This window comes from Sceloporus occidentalis, unplaced genomic scaffold (assembly GCF_023333645.1).
Source record: "Sceloporus occidentalis isolate IW3139 unplaced genomic scaffold, rSceOcc1.0.p SCAF_177, whole genome shotgun sequence".
Classification (NCBI taxonomy): domain Eukaryota; kingdom Metazoa; phylum Chordata; class Lepidosauria; order Squamata; family Phrynosomatidae; genus Sceloporus; species Sceloporus occidentalis.
This window is the reverse complement of record NW_028317157.1, coordinates 1,482,295-1,502,269: the sequence shown is the minus strand read 5'-3', so window position 1 is coordinate 1,502,269 and position 19,975 is coordinate 1,482,295. Positions and strand designations below refer to the sequence as shown.

The following is a 19,975-nucleotide window of genomic DNA, read 5'->3' as shown; positions in this document are numbered from 1 at the left end:
AGGCCTTTCAGAGCTACTTTTAGTTAAAGATGACCATAGAGTTGCCCTGGAGGAGCTACAAAGGCCTGGCAGAGTGTCCTCTCTAGGAATCGCTAGGCCTTTCAGAGCCACTTTTAGTTAAAATGACCATAGAGTTGCCCTGGAGGAGCTACAAAGGCCTAGTAGAGCATCCTGACCTCTAAGCCTTTCAGAGCTACTTTTAGTTAAAGATGACCGTAGAGTTGCCCTGGAGGAGCCACAAAGGCCTAGCGGAGCGTCCTCTCTAGTAATCTCCAGGATTTCAGTGCCACTTTTAGTTAAAGATTACCATAGAATTGCCCTGGAGGAGCCACAAAGGCCTAGCGGAGCGTCCTCTCTAGGCCTGTCAGTGCCACTTTCAGTTAAATATGACCATAGAGTTGCCCTGGAGGAGCTACAAAGGCCTAGGAGAGTGTCTGCCCTAGGAATCTCTGGGCCTTTCAGAGCCACTTTCAGTTAAATATGACCATAGAGTTGCCCTGGAGGAGCCACAAAGGCCTAGCAGAGTGTCCTCTCTAGGAATCTCTAGGCCTTTCAGAGCCACTTTTAGTTAAAATGACCATAGAGTTGCCCTGGAGGAGCTACAAAGGCCTAGTAGAGCATCCTGACCTCTAAGCCTTTCAGAGCTACTTTTAGTTAAAGCTGACCATAGAGTTGCCCTGGAGGAGCCACAAAGGCCTAGCAGAGCGTCCTCTCTAGTAATCTCCAGGATTTCAGTGCCACTGTTAGAAGATTATCGCACTGCGTTCTGAAAATGTTCCGTATCATCACGTGATGAGAACGTTCCTGGAACAGATATTACTGCATTAGTAAACTAGAACGTGATCAGAACGTGATCAGAACTGCATTTTACCGCACAGCGAAACCGTTCTCAGAACGGTTTGCTGTATTACGTTTTGTGGGCTGTGTTCTGATGACGTCGCCACTCAGAGGTTGGACGGCTCTGGAGAGGCGCTGCTCCCAGGAAAGAGGAAAAAGGGAGGCTTGGCTTACTGAAATCCCTCACCTCCCTTCCCCATAGGAATCAATCCAAAAACGGAGGTTAAAAAAGAGCAGAGAGCCCTTATGGGTCTTCATCTGAGGAGGCAGAGGTTGCTTGGCTATGGGGATGTCCTGCCATCTCTCCCTCTCCCCTCTTTCCCCATAGAAATCAATCCAAAAACGGAGCTTAAAGAGCAGTGAGCCCTATGGGTCTTCATCTGGGGAGGCAGAGCTTGCTTGGCTATGGGGATGTTCTGCCATCTCTCCCTCTCCCCTCTTTCCTCATAGAAATCAATCCAAAAACGGAGTTTAAAATCTCTCCCAGATGCAGACCCAAAGGGCTTGCCTCTGCTCCTTTTAAACTCAGTTTTTGGATTGATTTCTATGGGGAAGGGAGGTGGGGGATTTCAGTAAGCCTAGGGACTCTGGCCGGGAGAGTGCTTCTCAGCCTCACTGAGAAGTCTTCCCTCCGAAGATTCCCTTGGGAGGGAAGGAAGGCAAGCCCCCCTCCCCAGCTTGTCTTCCCTCCGAAGGGAGTCCGACGATTCTCTTGGGAGGGAAGGAAGGCAAGCCCCTATAAAACGCTGGGGCTTCATATGCTGGCATATGTTTGAAGAAAATAGGATAAAACTTATGTAACTTGATGGGCCAAGGGCAGAGTCCCCTCCTTGGCAGCCTGGGCTTTAAGGGAGCTCCACGGAGGTCCCTTCAAGCGGAGGGAAAGGGAGGGGACTGGACCAAGGGGAGAGCCTCTGCAGCCATTGCAGCTCTTTAAACCGGTTAGAAAAGAAGACTCCTCTGCTGTCATCCCATTTCCTCCTGTGTGTGTGTGCATGTAATGTGTGCCTTCAGGTTGTGAGCTTCCCTCCCCGCTTTAACTCTTGTCTGGCTCTTTGCTATGGAATTCTGGGAGTTGTTTGCTTGCTTTTCTGTGGTGCTCCAAACAGAGGAGCTTTTGTGGGTTCCCTCCTGGAGGGAAGGAGGAGAAGGTCCTGGGCATCCCTGCCTCCTGCATTGTGACAGCACAGGAGCCCCACTGGACATGACACTAGAGGCCCCCCGCAGAAGCAGCCAGACCCTCTCCCTCTTGCTCTCTGCTCTGGTCTCTTCTTTCCCTCTCTCTTTCTCTCTCTTTCTCTCTCTTTCCCTGCTTTCCTCTTCTCTTCCTTGTCCCACCTTTCCTCCCTTTTTCCTTCCTTCCCTCCCTCCTTCTTCCCCCCCTCTCCCTCTCTCTCTCTCTCTCTCTCTCACACACACACACACCTTCCCTCACTGCAGTCGCTCGCCTGCCTGCCTCCCTGTCTCCCTGCCTGTCATTCTTTCAGCCAATTAGGAGATGGGGGAATGAGAGAACGGATTTGAGAACGGATATGAATACCGCACACACTTCTGTTGGAACGTTCTCATCACGTTTCAGCTCTCTGGGAACACATTCAATCTGTACCCTCCTGGAACACATTTGGAACACATTTAAACGTTCTGAGAACCTGATTGGAACACATACGTGCGGTATACTCAAATGCGTTCCGTTCTCATCACGTGATGAGAACGTTCTCAGAACCCAGTGCGATAATCTCCTTAGTTAAAGATTACCATAGAATTGCCCTGGAGGAGCCACAAAGGCCTAGCGGAGCGTCCTCTCTAGGCCTGTCAGTGCCACTTTCAGTTAAATATGACCATAGAGATGTCCTGGAGGAGCTACAAAGGCCTAGGAGAGTGTCCTATCTAGGAATCTCTAGACCTTTCAGAGCCACTTTTAGTTAAGGTTGACCATAGAGTTGCCCTGGAAGAGCTACAAAGGCCTAGCAGAGTGTCCTCTCTAGGAATCTCTTGGACTTTCAGAGCCACTTTTAGTTAAGGCTGACCATAGAGTTGCCCTGGAAGAGCCACAAAGGCCTAGCAGAGCATCCTCTCTAGGAATCTCTAGGCTTTTCAGTGCCACTTTTAGTTAAAGTTGACCATAGAATTGCCCTAGAGGAGCTGCAAAGGCCTAGTAGTGTCATCTCTAGGAATCTCTAGGCCTTTCAGTGCCACTTTTAGTTAAGGTTGACCATAGAGTTGCCCTGGAGGAGCCACAAAGGCCTAGCAGAGCATCCTCTCTAGGAATCTCTAGGCCTTTCAGAGCCACTTTTAGTTAAGGCTGACCATAGATTTGCCCTGGAGGAGCTACAAAGGCCTAGGAGAGTGTCCGCCCTAGGAATCCCTAGGCCTTTCAGAGCCACTTTTAGTTAAGGCTGACCATAGAATTGCCCTGGAGGAGCTACAAAGGCCTAGGAGAGTGTCCGCCCTAGGAATCTCTAGGCCTTTCAGAGCCACTTTTAGTTAAGGCTGACCATAGAATTGCCCTGGAGGAGCTACAAAGGCCTAGGAGAGTGTCCGCCCTAGGAATCCCTAGGCCTTTCAGAGCCACTTTTAGTTAAGGCTGACCATAGAATTGCCCTGGAGGAGCTACAAAGGCCTAGGAGAGTGTCCGCCCTAGGAATCCCTAGGCCTTTCAGAGCCACTTTTAGTTAAGGGTGACCATAGAGCTGCCCTGGAGGAGATACAAAGGCCTAGGAGAGTGTCCGCCCTAGGAATCTCTAGGCCTTTCAGAGCCACTTTTAGTTAAGGCTGACCATAGAATTGCCCTGGAGGAGCTACAAAGGCCTCGGAGAGGGTCCGCCCTAGGAATCCCTAGGCCTTTCAGAGCCACTTTTAGTTAAGGCTGACTATAGAATTGCCCTGGAGGAGCTACAAAGGCCTCGGAGAGGGTCCGCCCTAGGAATCCCTAGGCCTTTCAGAGCCACTTTTAGTTAAGGCTGACCATAGAGCTGCCCTGGAGGAGCTACAAAGGCCTAGGAGAGTGTCCGCCCTAGGAATCCCTAGGCCTTTCAGAGCCACTTTTAGTTAAGGCTGACCATAGAGCTGCCATGGAGGAGCTACAAAGGCCTAGGAGAGTGTCCGCCCTAGGAATCTCTAGGCCTTTCAGAGCCACTTTTAGTTAAGGCTGACCATAGAATTGCCCTGGAGGAGCTACAAAGGCCTAGGAGAGTGTCCGCCCTAGGAATCTCTAGGCCTTTCAGAGCCACTTTTAGTTAAGGCTGACCATAGAATTGCCCTGGAGGAGCTACAAAGGCCTAGGAGAGTGTCCGCCCTAGGAATCCCTAGGCCTTTCAGAGCCACTTTTAGTTAAGGCTGACCATAGAATTGCCCTGGAGGAGCTACAAAGGCCTCGGAGAGGGTCCGCCCTAGGAATCCCTAGGCCTTTCAGAGCCACTTTTAGTTAAGGGTGACCATAGAGCTGCCCTGGAGGAGATACAAAGGCCTAGGAGAGTGTCTGCCCTAGGAATCTCTAGGCCTTTCAGAGCCACTTTTAGTTAAGGCTGACCATAGAATTGCCCTGGAGAAGCTACAAAGGCCTCGGAGAGGGTCCGCCCTAGGAATCCCTAGGCCTTTCAGAGCCACTTTTAGTTAAGGCTGACCATAGAATTGCCCTGGAGGAGCTACAAAGGCCTCGGAGAGGGTCCGCCCTAGGAATCCCTAGGCCTTTCAGAGCCACTTTTAGTTAAGGCTGACCATAGAATTGCCCTGGAGGAGCTACAAAGGCCTAGGAGAGTGTCTGCCCTAGGAATCCCTAGGCCTTTCAGAGCCACTTTTAGTTAAGGCTGACCATAGAGCTGCCATGGAGGAGCTACAAAGGCCTAGGAGAGTGTCCGCCCTAGGAATCTCTAGGCCTTTCAGAGCCACTTTTAGTTAAGGCTGACCATAGAATTGCCCTGGAGGAGCTACAAAGGCCTAGGAGAGTGTCTGCCCTAGGAATCCCTAGGCCTTTCAGAGCCACTTTTAGTTAAGGCTGACCATAGAGCTGCCATGGAGGAGCTACAAAGGCCTAGGAGAGTGTCCGCCCTAGGAATCCCTAGGCCTTTCAGAGCCACTTTTAGTTAAGGCTGACCATAGAATTGCCCTGGAGGAGCTACAAAGGCCTAGGAGAGTGTCTGCCCTAGGAATCTCTAGGCCTTTCAGAGCCACTTTTAGTTAAGGCTGACCATAGAATTGCCCTGGAGGAGCTACAAAGGCCTAGGAGAGTGTCTGCCCTAGGAATCTCTAGGCCTTTCAGAGCCACTTTTAGTTAAGGCTGACCATAGAATTGCCCTGGAGGAGCTACAAAGGCCTAGGAGAGTGTCTGCCCTAGGAATCTCTAGGCCTTTCAGAGCCACTTTTAGTTAAGGCTGACCATAGAGCTGCCATGGAGGAGCTACAAAGGCCTAGGAGAGTGTCTGCCCTAGGAATCCCTAGGCCTTTCAGAGCCACTTTTAGTTAAGGCTGACCATAGAATTGCCCTGGAGGAGCTACAAAGGCCTAGGAGAGTGTCCGCCCTAGGAATCTCTAGGCCTTTCAGAGCCACTTTTAGTTAAGGCTGACCATAGAATTGCCCTGGAGGAGCTACAAAGGCCTAGGAGAGTGTCTGCCCTAGGAATCCCTAGGCCTTTCAGAGCCACTTTTAGTTAAGGCTGACCATAGAATTGCCCTGGAGGAGCTACAAAGGCCTAGGAGAGTGTCTGCCCTAGGAATCTCTAGGCCTTTCAGAGCCACTTTTAGTTAAGGCTGACCATAGAATTGCCCTGGAGGAGCTACAAAGGCCTAGGAGTGTGTCTGCCCTAGGAATCTCTAGGCCTTTCAGAGCCACTTTTAGTTAAGGCTGACCATAGAGCTGCCCTGGAGGAGCTACAAAGGCCTAGGAGAGTGTCCGCCCTAGGAATCTCTAGGCCTTTCAGAGCCACTTTTAGTTAAGGCTGACCATAGAATTGCCCTGGAGGAGCTACAAAGGCCTAGGAGAGTGTCCGCCCTAGGAATCTCTAGGCCTTTCAGAGCCACTTTTAGTTAAGGCTGACCATAGAATTGCCCTGGAGGAGCTACAAAGGCCTAGGAGAGTGTCCGCCCTAGGAATCCCTAGGCCTTTCAGAGCCACTTTTAGTTAAGGCTGACTATAGAATTGCCCTGGAGGAGCTACAAAGGCCTCGGAGAGTGTCCGCCCTAGGAATCCCTAGGCCTTTCAGAGCCACTTTTAGTTAAGGCTGACTATAGAATTGCCCTGGAGGAGCTACAAAGGCCTCGGAGAGGGTCCGCCCTAGGAATCCCTAGGCCTTTCAGAGCCACTTTTATTTATTTATTTTATTTATTTAGGTATTTATATCCCGCCCTTCAGCCCTAATGGCTCTCAGGGCGGCTTACATTTATTATTATTTTTAACCAGACAGTTCCCTGCCCACAGGCTTACAATCTAAAAGACACGACACAAAAGGAGAAGGGAATGGTGAGGGGGGAGGGGATCAGGTCCAGCATTCTTCTCTCCCTCTGAGGCCTGGACCAAGGAATCCCTAGGCCTTTCAGAGCCACTTTTGGTTAAGGTTGACCATAGAGCTGCCTTGGAGGAGCTACAAAGGCCTAGCAGTGTCATCTATAGAAATCTCTAGGTCCTCCAGTGTGACTGTACCCAAATACTTCTCCCCCAGATCCTCTCCCCAACGCGAAAGCGCGGTACGCTCACTTTGCGTAGTCGATGGGCATCTTCCCGCTGGCGTCTTGCGTCCCGGGGTCCGCGCCGTAAACCGCCAGCAGCTCAGCTTGTAAGACCTGCCCCGTCCTGGCGGCAACATGGAGTGGCGTGTTCCCTTTCTCCTACAGACGGACGCACAAAGAGGGGTGCATTCGTGTGCGTTTGCGCAAAGACGCCCGTCCCACATTCGCCAACTGTGCCGCAAAAGGGGACGCTCTTACCGGGTGGAAGAAGTTCGCTTGCGCCCCGAGGGAGAGGAGCCGCAGACAGGTTTCCAGGTTCCCGGTCCGGACGCTGGAATGGAGTTGCTGTGAACGGTGGTGAGAAACAGTTTCGTTAGAGAGCACACTTTGAATGTTTTCTCTCCCTTACACATTCATTATGGCGTTCCACCCTTCGTGCTTCGTTAAGGGTTCGCCACAGCGCTTCGTTATGGCATTCACCCCGTTCTTCGTCAGGGCGCGAAGCAGCCTGTGCGGCCGCCATTAAACACACGACATGGCCCTACCTTACTGAGGTCCTTGGCAGTGACGCTGTCGTCGTCACGGCATGGAAGGCGATGGACGAAGGCCAGCATCTGGTATTTGGCGCGGATGAACTCCACCTTGTTTGGGCTGGGAAGGGAAAGAGAAGAGGCGTAAGGTACGCCGGGATAACAAGTGCGCGGTTTGGTGCAAAATGGCGGCATTTCTAGTTCGTCGCGACACTCACTGGACTTTGTCCTGCGGGCTGGCCTTGCGGCGTCCACTCATGACGGACGCGGGGTCAAGGAGCGAATGTTCCCAGATCGAGTTGGCGCCGTTGTTGTACAGCGTTTCCACCATCTACGGAAAAAAAGATCGCGGAAAGACAATGCCGTTGGTGCGCATGCCGCAGAAAATTTCGAACTATTGGTATATAAAATGCACTATGTATGTGTGTGTGTGTATTTACACACACACACACAGACAAACATATATACATATACAAACCTATTAATATATATATGTAACTATATATAGTTGCATTTATTTCTATTTTTTATAGTTATATATTAATATATGTACATATATATATATAAATATATATACATATATATTTATGTAATTATATAAATTTACATATTATATTATATATTATTTATTTTTTTATTTATTTAAATGTATATATACATACACACAAAAATATTTAAACATATATATATACATATATATATATGCACATATATATAAATTAAATATTTTAATATATATATATATATATGAAAATACTTAGATATATAACTATTTATAAATACACAAATAAATTTATTTTTATTTACAAATATATATTTAGAAATAAATACATAAATACATATATATATGTAAAATACTTAAATATATATATATATATATATACACACATACATACATTTATTTTATTTATAAATATATATTTATACACACACATATATATTTATATATACATACACATATTTATATAATTGTATATATATTTATATATATTTACATTTATACCCATGTACATATGTACATAAATACACACACAGATATATATATATATATATACACACACACACACACACACACACACATTCTTATATACCAATGGTCCTCGATCACAGAGTCACACTGGAGGACTTACAAATGCCTAGAGAGGTGTCCTCTCTAGGAATCTCAAGTGCAACTCTATAGTCGACGTTTATCCAAACGGCGCAGGAGGACCTAGAGGTTCCTACAGAGGACACACGAATCGAAACCGCGAATAGAGAAGAGACTATCATCAGCGAATGAAGCGCCCATTACCTGCAACAGAGTTGGCGGCCACGGCGTGTGCTTCAAGTGGCGCACTTGCGAAATATGGCGCCCGAGGCTCCGGTGGACGCTGCAGCATTCGTCACAAATCAGGACGCCGCGGTTGACGGATGCCCAGGACGGGTCTGGAAGAGAAGGAAACAAAATGGAGGATGAGTTTAGGACAATGTTACAACAACGACGTATCTGCTACCACCACGTGCCAGTTTTCTGGTTGCGTAGCGCTGTTTCAAATTCCAAATCGCCATTTCGTGATGGTGATTTTAAAATTTTTAAGTCTTTTTAAAGAAGGTTGTTCCTTTAAGGAAAAGTAAACCTGCGCTGTTTTCAATCGCCTCGCAAAGGAAATGGCACTGTTTCTGGCGCGGGTTTCCTGTTTTCGCGGCTTGCGAAGACGCCAGCGGAGGAAGGAACAAAAAAAGCCATTTTCTGATTATTGATGGGCTGATGATGGATAGATAGATAGACTTATGATAGTTAGACTTATGATAGGTAGACTTATGATAGTTAGACTTATGATAGATAGACTTATGATAGATTAGATAGATAGATAGATAGATAGATAGATAGATAGATAGATAATTGATAGACATGATAGAAGACTGATGATAGATAGATGATAGTGATAGACTTATGATAGAAGACTGATGATAGATAGATGATTGATAGACTTATGACAGGTGATAAACTGATGATTGATAGATGATAGAGATAAATAACATAGACGATAGATTATTGATAGGCCAATGATGGATAGAAGTGGTGATACATAGACTGATAATCTATCTATCTATCTATCTATCTATCTATCTATCTATCTATTATTGATCTATCTATCACCACTTCATCACCAGCCTATCAATAATCTATCATCTATGTTATCTATGTCTGTATCATCTATCTATCATCAGTCTATCATCTGTCATAAGTCTATCAATCATCTATCTATCTATCTATCTATCATCAGTCTTCTATCATAAGTCTATCAATCATCTATCTATTTATCCATCATCAGTCCATTATGACAGACAGATGATACATGATTGACACTTATGATAGATGATACACTGATGATAGATAGATAGATAGAGAGAGAGAGAGAGAGAGAGAGATAGTTGATAGACATGATAGATGATAGATAGATAGATAACATAGATGACAGATTATTGATAGGCTGATGATAGATGGATGATAGATAGATAGATAGATAGATAGATAGATATGTTAATTGATGATAGATTATTGATAGGCTGGTGATAGGTTATAAATAGCCTGATCATAGATAGATGACAAATTATACATGATTGACAGACCTATGATAGACAATAGACTGACAATAGGTAGATAACATAGATTATTGATTATTGATCGGCTGTTGATAGATAGATGAAAGACAGATAGAAGATAATAGATAGATGACAGACAGATGACACGTGATTGAAAGGCGTAAGATAAGATGATAGACTGATGACAGCTAGGTAACATTGATTATTGATTATTGATACACATATAGATATATAAGTAAGGTTTGAAGCAATTAATGGGTAAAGAAGGGAGAGGAAGGGGTCGAGGAATGTATGGGAGACAGTTTGGGGCCCATAGACTGGGAAAAGGAGACTTTGGTTATTGAGGCACTCTGCACATGCTCAGGGGCATTCTTGACCCAATTTTCGACCCCAAATTTTAGGCTCACCGGGGGCGCTGCAGTCGGCGCAGACCTCGCTGCTCCGGAGCCGCTTCGACATGGTTCCGAATTCGAATCCGGACCAAGGTTCTCAGAGACAGAAAAAAGGAAAAAATAGTCTGCGCATGCGCGCGCAAATAGCGCTCGTCACCCCCCGCATTTTGCGTAAGTGACGTGTTTCTCTTTTTATAGGACTGGGAACGGCGGCCATCCTGGTTCCTGGCAGGTTAGGCGGAAGTGAGGCCGCGCCGGCCATGTTTCTTGCTGGCAAAAAAGGCCCTCCCTCCCTCCCTCCCTCCCTCCCTCGCTCGCTCGCTTGCTAAGTAATTATTAAATGGCATTGCTTCATATTAAAAATAGTAATAAGGCCGACATACAACTATAGGCTTCTTTATTTAGTTAGTTATATTTTTTACCTCAGGAAATAATTTAGTTCATAGTAATATGAATTGCCAACAATTATAGGCTTCCTTATGTTTTTTAGTTATTTTTTTTGCTTCAGGAAAGCATTTAATTCATAGTAAAAGCACTAATAAGGCCAACAACAACCATAGGCTTTATGTAGTTAGTCATATTTTTGTCTCAGGAAAGCCAATTAGGGAGACCAAATTAATGTGTAATTAAAGGGGAAAGTGTTTAGTTTTGTTTAATTTGAATGCTTAAAAGTATGGAGCTGCCCTCTTTCAAAATGGCGGAGATTCTATATTATTATTATTATTATTATTATTATTAAAGCGTCGCCCTCTTTCAAAATGGAGGGCGGTACTATGTTAGTAATGAAGCGTTGCCCTCTTTAAAAATGGCGGGGGCGCTATGTTGTTAAAGCGTTGCCTTCTTTAAAAATGGCGGGGGACTCTTATTATTAAAGCGTTTCCCTCTTTCAAAATGGCCGCCGTCATTGCGTTAAGATATCTACGTCACTATTACGCGTCACAAAGGCCTATCTGGCAGCTTCCTTTCCCTTGCTGACCGCCCCTCCTTGTTGCCCTTAGTTAAAATGGCGTCTGTGCCGTGAAAGTGGTGCTGTGCCTTGCCCTAATTCAAAATGGCCGCCGCGGCTTCAAAATAACGAGATTAGAAGGAAGAGGAGGAAGCCGCTGAAAGGATAAAAAAGGGAAATAGGGGGAGGAAAAAAGAGGGAAGAAAGAAGGAAGAGAGGGACTCCCCATGGCGTTGGGGGGGAAGAAAGAAGAGGAAGGTGCCAGGAGGAGGAACAGAGGGTCAAAGGTGAAAGGTCAAAGGGGGCCAGGGAGAGAAAAGGGTCTCCCCAAAGTTGGAAACCTGTTGGGGGGAGGGGTTAAGAAAAGTTTGAGGGGTTGAATTTGTACACCAAAGATTGAAATTTGGGGCCAGTGGGGAGAAACAGGGGTGCCATTTGGATGCCAGACCCCCATATTTGGAGAGGGTAGGGGAAAGGAATTGGGGGGGGGGGCAAGGAGTGAGGAAGACCCCCATTATGGGCTTCCTATAAGATACATTGGGGGGGTCTCCTCATATTTAGGATACTTGGGGGGGCTCCCCATAGGATAGCATTGGGTGGGTCCCTATTATTAGGATACATCTCCCTATAATTAGGGTACTTTGGGGGGGGCTCCCCCACATTTTGCAACAAGTGGCCTTTTTTAGGGCCACCCAACATGGCCACTCCCCACGATGATGACGGCAGCGAGATATTCCCTTTGCACCGCACAGTCTGGGATAACGACTTCCGGCGGCTGGAAAAACTCCTGGAGGGACAGGTAAATGGTTTAAAAAACACAAATAAATATCCATTTTCAAAAATGACTCCGCTCTAGGAATTTCTAGGTCCTCCAGAAGAACTCTGTGGTCAGGAAGTTGGCCATAGAATAGTGTTGGAGGACCTAAAACAATGTCTTGGGGAATGTCTAGGGATCTCTAGAGGAACTCTATGGTCAGCCTCCGGAAGACGTTGACCATAGAGTTCTGTTGGAGGACCTTAAAAAGGTTCTAGGGGACTGTAGGAATCTCTAGCGCAACTCTATGGATGTATATACTATACAGTATATAATATATTTATATTATTTTTGTGTAATATACATTTTATAATATAAAGTTGAAATATAAAATGATATTAAATTATATATATTTATATATAAATATTCCTAGAGAGGACATATTTTTTCATTTATTATATAATTTTATTAATACCATCAAAATCACATACAAAAAGGCAATTACACAAACAAGACTTACAACACAAACAGACAACAAGAACAAAATAAAACATAACATATCATATCAAACCTGAATTCTAAGTTAATATCACTCTTCGAACACTTCCAACACACATTATGGCACTTAGCTCAATTAGCATACATTATATTCCACCATATCTTAAAACGATCTCTTTCACTTTTATGTCTCCTGTATGAACTTCTAATGCCAAACTAAATTTATAGCGTCTCATACTGCTGTTCCATATAAAGGAATAAATCGTTTTGGTTACATCATTTAGCACAGCCAAAGTGCTAAACCTAATATTGCTTTATTTCTTAAGTGCTTATCACAAATTAAAATAAACAGAGAAAAATAATCATGCAATATTTATAAGCTAGAGTCACAGTATAAATCCATACACTCCTATCTCTTATTTACAACTTTCATGTCTTTACCCCTCATGGTCTCTGTCAACACATCCATTACCTTAGCTTCCCTCAGCTTAGAGAGGACATATTATTATTATTCAAAACCCGCTAACCATCAAAGCGGCAAATACCTGCCATGTTTGTTATGCATTTCTCCCCCTCTCTAACTTACTCTGCCTAGTAAATTGATTGACTTCAACTCCTAGTATCCCCAACTTAGCTGGGCATTATAGTGCAAACAAAGAGTAAATGAAGATACCGTCGTAGTAGAATATAACTTTACGTGCTCTTTCCTTGCAGTGATAGCTACTCTTCCGTTTCAGGTGTGTGTAAAGCTATAGTAAAAGGTAAGATACACGTATATATGTTTTAGAGGGTTGTCGCATGCTTGTAGTTCTCTTTATGGCTTGCTTTCATGCCGCTAAGAGCCCTCCTCCTTGATGTAAACCTATAGTAGGCATATGTTTTTCCATAGCATCGCCCGACGTTTTTACAAAGCTGGTTTTGTAAAAGGATTGTATATATGTGTGTGTTGTGTGTAGTTGGGCATTTCCTCATTGCGGTCAGTAGTAGTGGTCATCCTTCGGAGACACAGACCGGTCAGTCGATTGCGCAAAAAGAATCTTCATTTCCTATGATTGCCTGCCTCCGTGTGTCTCTGTCGCGGGATTGACGTGCAAACGGCGCCGTTCCCGCCGTTGGCGTCTGTGCCGTCCATCTTGGGGGGAAATGTGGTCATGGCATTTTTCTCTGACGTGTTTTTTTTACCTTTCGTCGCAGGACGCCAAGCGGAGGGACCCCCGCGGGTGCACCCCTCTCCACCTGGCGGTCTCTTTGGGGCACATCGAGTGCGCCAGGGTCCTCCACTACGAGGGTGATGTCACGAAGGAGAATGCACAAGGATGGACAGGTATCCTCTCTAGGAATCCCTAGGCTTTTCAGGGCCACTTTTAGTTTAGGTTGACCATAGAGTTGCGTTTGAGATTCCTAGAGAGGCACAAAAATAGCGTTTCTTTAAATTTTGCCTCAGCGTACGTGGATTGACCACCATATACTCTGTCCTCCAGTCCTCCAATACCAGGGACCCAGAAATGGTCCACATGGTACTCCAACACTGCAATTACCGCCAGACGTCTGCGACGCTCAGAAGAGTCCCCGAACTGCTCCAGAAAATGAACCACATAAGATGGAGCCACGCGCGCAATTTACCCGGCGCCATTTTGGCCATCAGAGCGGCTTACTCTTTTTTAATTAATTAATTAGACATTAATTTAACTTTTTTAAATTTATAAGACGCGTTTTTCCCAAGATGGCTCCCGTAACGAACGAATTAAAAGCGCTTACGAAAAGCCTCATAAAAAAACGCCACAGTAAAACACTATAAAAATGATTTTTTAAATTAAAATGATTTATTATTTAAAAAATAAATAAATTTATTTTGTTAAATTTATTTTGTAATTAAATTAAAATTAAATTAAATTGAAAATTAAATTAAATTGTAAATGAAATTAATTTAAATTTAAATTAATTTAAATTGAATTTTTAATTAAATTAATTTAAATTGAATTTTTAATTAAATTAATTTAAATTTAAATTTAATTAATTTTAAATTAAATTAATTAAAATTCAATTCAATTAAAATAAAGTTAAAATTAATCTAAATTAAATCAAACAGGCTCCATTTTTTAAATTTAAAATATAAATTAAAATCTACATTAAAATGATCAAAAATAAAATTAATTATCTTATTTATTAGCTTTATTTATCTGCTTTATAACAAACAGGACCCACAACAAACAGATTAAAAACGCTTACAAAAACCTATACAAATAATTTAAAAATCAACGCATTAAAACACTATAAAACCTATTTGTTGTTTATTTGTTTGTTTTAATTTTATCCCACCTTTCCAAAATAGGCGACTAACAGAATATATAAAACACAACAGTTAAAACAAGCAATTAAAATTGTAACAATTAAAATCATTAACAATATTTTAAAAAATTACAAGTACAATTTTTAAAAAAATTACAAAATTAAAAATTAATAAATCTTGAATCAAAAAAATAATTTTATTCAAATTTCCCTGTTCTTTAAATTAATTGTAATTAATCATTTAAATTTAATTAATTTTCTTTTATTTTACTTTTAAATTAAAATTGAATTAATTTTAATTTACATTTACTTTTAAGTTCAAATTGAATTTAACTGTAAATTAAAAGTATATTAATTTTAATTAAATTAAATTCTAATTTAATAAAATCTAATTTTAATTAATTTTAATTTTAATTTAATTAATTTTAATTTAATTGACTAATTTTAATTTAATTTTAATTTAATTATTTTTAATTTTAATTTAATTGACTTCAATTTTAATTTAATTAATTTACATTTAAATTTAATTAATATAATTGTAATTAAGGGTTTTAATTCTTTCATTCCCTCCAGACTCCAGATTTTTACGTAGAAGTGGGAGTTCACCAGCTGGGGTAAGCCGAAACCCGACTTCCTTTCCGCTTTGGCGCCATCTTTACGGCACTTCTGTCACCTGCCAAGAACGGTTTTGTGCGCAAAACGCTCTTGTCTTACGTATAAGATCCATATTTGACAGTATTTCCATAGAATTGCGCTGGAGGACCTACAAATGTCCAGATAAGTGTCATCTTTAGGAATCTCTACGCCCTCCATTGCAACTCTATGATCAACATCGGCAATAATTGCAACAGAGGACCTACAAATGGCTAAATAAGGGTCCTCTCTAGGAATCTCTAGGTCCTCCATTGCAACTCTATGGTCAACATCGGCCATAATTGTTCCGGAGGACATACAAATGGCTAGAGAATGGTACTCTCTAGGAATCTCTAGGTCCTCCATTGCAACTCTATGGTCAACGTCGGCCAGAATTGCGCCGGAGGACCTACAAATGCCTAGAGAAGTGCCCTCTCTAGGAATCCCTATTCATTTCCCCTTCTCTCACTCACCGTAAAAGTGCCGCTGGTCTCCAGGGTCTGCCCCGGCAACGTCTGCCGCGTCTGGAAGAGTGGCGCCAAGCTGAGGGTCGACATGATGTTGCTCGGGTTCGAGAACATGAACTGGGAGCGAGGGAGGCGCTGCTTGATCTTCCGCGGAGGAGGTGAGCGGCTGCTGTTACATGCGGGTTTTGATTTGCGCATCCTCTCTAGGAGCCCACTTTAAGTCCTTCAGCGCAACTGCGCTGGGAAGTCGACCATAGAGTTGTGCTGGAGGACCTGGAGATTCCTAGAGAGGACTGTGCTGAATTCGGCGGCTATTTTGGAAAAGGACACCGTGCCTTTTCTTGGAAACGCGATTTACGAAAACGCAACATAGCGGTCAAGCATCCAAGGAAGTTGTCTTTGCGTCCCTCCAGATAGGGGGAGCTGGGCGGAACTGATTGAGTTGAACCACGAGGAGAGGCTGGTCGCCACGAAGCTCTTCGAAATCACGCGGCAGATGGAGCGCCTGACTTTGGACGCTATGACACCAAAGGCAAAGGAGGTGGAACGGCGGCTGACCTCCCCAGTCATCACCGCTAGCCTGGACACCAGGAATACGGCCTTCAAAAGGTCAGGACTGGATTCTATGGCCCTTAGTAGTCCCTTCTGACCCTAGTGTTCTATGTATTCCTGCATGGCAGAAGGATTCTATGTATTGGACTCTATGACCCTTAGTAGTCCCTTCCGATTCTAGGATTCCTTTACAAAGCACTTTCTCTCTGTTTTAGAGATACGTCCGGCTTCTGGGTCTGGAAGGCGGAGAGGAGCGAAGCGATCAATGGTTTCGAAGCGAAGGTGAGGCGCAAATAAAACTCTATGGTTCGCTGACGTATCTAGAGTTGGGTCTCATCCATCGCCGCTCTCTTTACTCAAGGTTTACACCTTCAACAACCTGAATGGATTCGAATGGAGCACCTCACAGAGGAGGAGAAGAGGAGGTACAAAGGTAATCTGGATTTAACAATACTTTTACAATACCTTTATTATGTCTGACTTAGGGAAATTTTTGTGCAGGCGGACAGACCGCGGTGGCTAACGCGCGCCTTTTTTCTGCCATTTTCCTTTTCTCACAGCGGATCGAAACTGCATTGAATCCTTTCTGGGAACCATAGAGCATGAGTATGGAGCGCAGCAGGTAAGTAGGATACCTCTAATAGGCCTTTGTGGCTCCTCCAGGGCAACTCTATGGTCAACCTTAACTAAAAGTGGCACTGAAAGGCCTAGAGATTCCTAGAGAGGACACTCTACCAGGCCTTTGTGGCTCCTCCAGGGCAACTCTATGGTCAACCTTAACTAAAAGTGGCACTGAAAGGCCTAGAGATTCCTAGAGAGGACACTCTACTAGGCCTTTGTTGCTCCTCCAGGGCAAATCTATGGTCAGCTTTAACTAAAAGTGGCACTGAAAGGCCAAGAGATTCCTAGAGATGACACTCTGCTAGGCCTTTGTAGCTCCTCCTCTGCCGTTTGCTGCGTTTTTACATGTCCCTTCTCCGCCTGCGACAGGATCTCACGATGGAATACACCACGACCAACAACCCGACGGCCATTACGCCGGAAGAATACTTTGACCCTGGTTCGACTTGAAAGACTGCTACATCGGCCGGCCGAAGGAAGTGACCATCCACACTCAGAAGTAAGTTCTCGTTCCTCGTTGCTGGTGTTCCTTGCCACCCCAGTTTTGCATTGACCATAGAGTTGCACTGGAGGACGTAGAAGTTCCTAGAAAGGCATTTGTGGCGCCTTTAAAGCAACTCTATGGTCAATTCTCATGTATGTTCACCATAGAGTAGCACCTATACCTTCCTAGAGAGTATTCACAGGTTTCATTCATATGTCCTTTTTAGGAATCTCTAGGTCCTCCAGCGCAACTCTATGGTCAGATTTAACCGAGACGCCGCAACGAAGGACCTAAAAGTCTGTTTTTTTCGACCGTAATAATCGCATCCGGACGCTCGCCCCTTCCAGGTTCAAGCCAAATCTGTGGATGTCCAAATCCTTCCCACTGTTGGTGGTCGAATAGGTCAGCCCCATCGTCGACCTGATGGCACGCACCAGCGCATATTTCGCACGGCTGAAGGACTTCATCACCTTGGACTTCCCGCCGGGGTTCCCCATCAAAATCGGTATGGTCGGCGCCATTTCCTTCGTGCCGTGTGCATTTACGTCACTAATAATAGCGTTAAGGAATCGTTATTAAGGGCGGGCAGGGATCTTGCAGTTTTGAAAATTTGACGCAGGCCTTTGTAGCTCCTCCAGCGCAACTCTATGGTCAGTGTCTGTCGGATGTTGACCATAGAGTTGCGCTAGGGATTCCTAGAGAGGCGTGTAGCTTGTTAATTCGCCTAGTTCTCTGCGGCAGAGATCCCCTTGTTCCACGTACTCAACGCACGGATTACTTTCGGAAACGTCAACAGATGCAGCACCGCGGTTCAGGAGGTGTCCATGCAGGTACCTCCTCCAGTCGCCGCAGCCCCTGCGTTCGCCTTCGACCCATCCGTCTTCAAAATCCCGCCGTCGTACCGCATCCAGGACAACGGCCGCAGCGCGCACATGCAGGACAAAGACAACACCATCATGCAGTTCGCCATCCAGCAGAGCCTGATGGAGTCCTTCCGGAACGGAGTGAGTATCCCCACATGATTGACCGGCCCTGTGGTCATTCCCTATAGTGGACAATGGCCTCCCTGCGGTCCTTCCCCAAAGTGGACACTGGCCTCCCTGCGGTCATTCCGAAAAGTGGACAGTGGCCTCCCTGCGGTCCTCCCCAAAGTGGACAGTGGCCTCCCTGTGGTCATTCCCTAAAGTGAACAGTGGCCTCCCTGCAGTCCTTCCCCAAAGTGGACAGTTGCCTCCCTACAGTCCTTCCCCAAAGTGGACAGTGGCCTCCCTGCGGTCATTCCCTAAAGTGAACAGTGGCCTCCCTGCGGTCCTTCCCTAAAGTGGACAGTGGCCTCCCTGCGGTCCTTCCCTAAAGTGGACATTGCCCTCCCTGCGGTCCTTCCTCAAAGTGGACAGTGGCCTCCGTGCGGTCCTTCCCCAAAGTGGACAGTGGCCTCCCTGCGGTCATTCCCTAAAGTGGACAGTGGCCTCCCTGCGGTCCTACCTTAAAATGGACAGTGGCCTCCCTGCAGTCCTTCCTTAAAGTGGACAGTGGCCTCCCTGCAGTCCTTCCGCAAAGTGGACAATGCGCACAAAACGACACATCTTTAATACGTATTTTTCGCCCCGTAGGAGGAACCCTTGGTGCCGGATTCGAATGGCAGCGTCCCAATTGCGCAGGCGCTCAGCCTTTGGTATGAAACGTAAGAGCGGCGCGTAATGGAAGTATTGATTCAAAATGGAGGACGGCGATGGGACAGGAATCTCTAGGTCCTCCGGTGCAAGTCTATGGCCAAGGCGTGGATTTAATTACATCTCTTCGTCTTTTCTGCGCAGGGACTTGCAGGAAAACCTCCTGGTGAGCGCAAAAAGTGACGCAGTAGTGACCGCGGCGGCAGCGCTCCCGAGGGCCCCCTCCAGCTTTGAGCGTGATTTGCGCCTGACCATAGAGCTCTTCGTCCGTGAAGAGCACGAGACGCAGTGGCGGCGCGAAGAGAAGGAACATGTGGAAATCCAGAGGGTGCTCCAGCTTTCCCTCACCGAGAAATAGGACTACGGGGAAAACCGCACCAATGCCACCGTAGCCGCCGACGCCAAATGCCGCCCCAAAGTAAACATTCAGAACCGCTCCCGAGTCCGTTTTGCACACCAAAGCCTTTATTTCTAATAGTAGTAGTAATAGTACTACTACTACTATTCTTATTATTATTCATGAATTTCGCAAATTGCCTTCGTGTATATATACACATATATATATAATCATTTTAATATTTATAATGTTATATATATATAAATTAGCATATATATAATATATAAATTTATTAAATTTATTAATATATTTATTATATATATAATATATAAATATATTACACTTATTCATATATATGATTTTGTATTACATTTAGTGATATGTTTATTATATATACATAATATATATTACATTTATTAATTTAATATATTTATACACACACACACACACACACACACAAATTATATATCACATATTAAATTATTATTAAATTAAACTAACATTTTGCGCAGGGATTAATTAGCTATTTAATTAATATAAAAGTTATATTTTTCTGATTTTTTTTTTAAATTAAAAATGCAGCCTTAATTTTTTTTTTCCAAATTGAATTTCACTGTAAATGCCTTTCCCCCACTCTTAAAACCGCTTCTGTTTCGTGCGCCGTAAAGAAGATGGCGGCGGCGACAACCATTTGCACTATTGTATATTATATAAA

General features: G+C 44.5%; 1 protein-coding gene and 1 pseudogene across 2 annotated transcripts in view; one reads left to right on the top strand and one right to left on the bottom strand.

Annotated features, from left to right (window-relative positions):
• LOC149278895 (ARF GTPase-activating protein GIT2-like) overlaps positions 1-10,178 on the bottom strand; it is a 75,613-nt gene extending 65,435 nt beyond the window's left edge. Inside the window, exons 1-6 of the mRNA XM_089501624.1 lie at positions 10,022-10,178; positions 8,320-8,453; positions 7,247-7,359; positions 7,044-7,149; positions 6,757-6,843; positions 6,527-6,657 (exon numbers count right to left, since the gene is read on the bottom strand). Of these exons, the coding sequence (XP_089357750.1) occupies positions 6,527-6,657; positions 6,757-6,843; positions 7,044-7,149; positions 7,247-7,359; positions 8,320-8,453; positions 10,022-10,073 (623 nt within the window). The 5' untranslated portion in view covers positions 10,074-10,178. The remainder of the gene's footprint in view (positions 1-6,526; positions 6,658-6,756; positions 6,844-7,043; positions 7,150-7,246; positions 7,360-8,319; positions 8,454-10,021) is intronic.
• A 2,577-nt stretch (positions 10,179-12,755) lies between these two features.
• On the top strand, positions 12,756-19,455 carry LOC149278894 (ankyrin repeat domain-containing protein 13A-like; annotated as a pseudogene). The gene is made up of 13 exons (XR_016278611.1): positions 12,756-12,965; positions 13,399-13,528; positions 15,067-15,107; positions 15,624-15,751; positions 16,007-16,202; positions 16,361-16,427; positions 16,507-16,578; positions 16,706-16,767; positions 17,136-17,265; positions 17,598-17,755; positions 17,992-18,254; positions 18,864-18,925; positions 19,068-19,455. The product of XR_016278611.1 is annotated as an ankyrin repeat domain-containing protein 13A-like (transcript).
• The last annotated feature ends 520 nt before the right edge of the window (positions 19,456-19,975 follow it).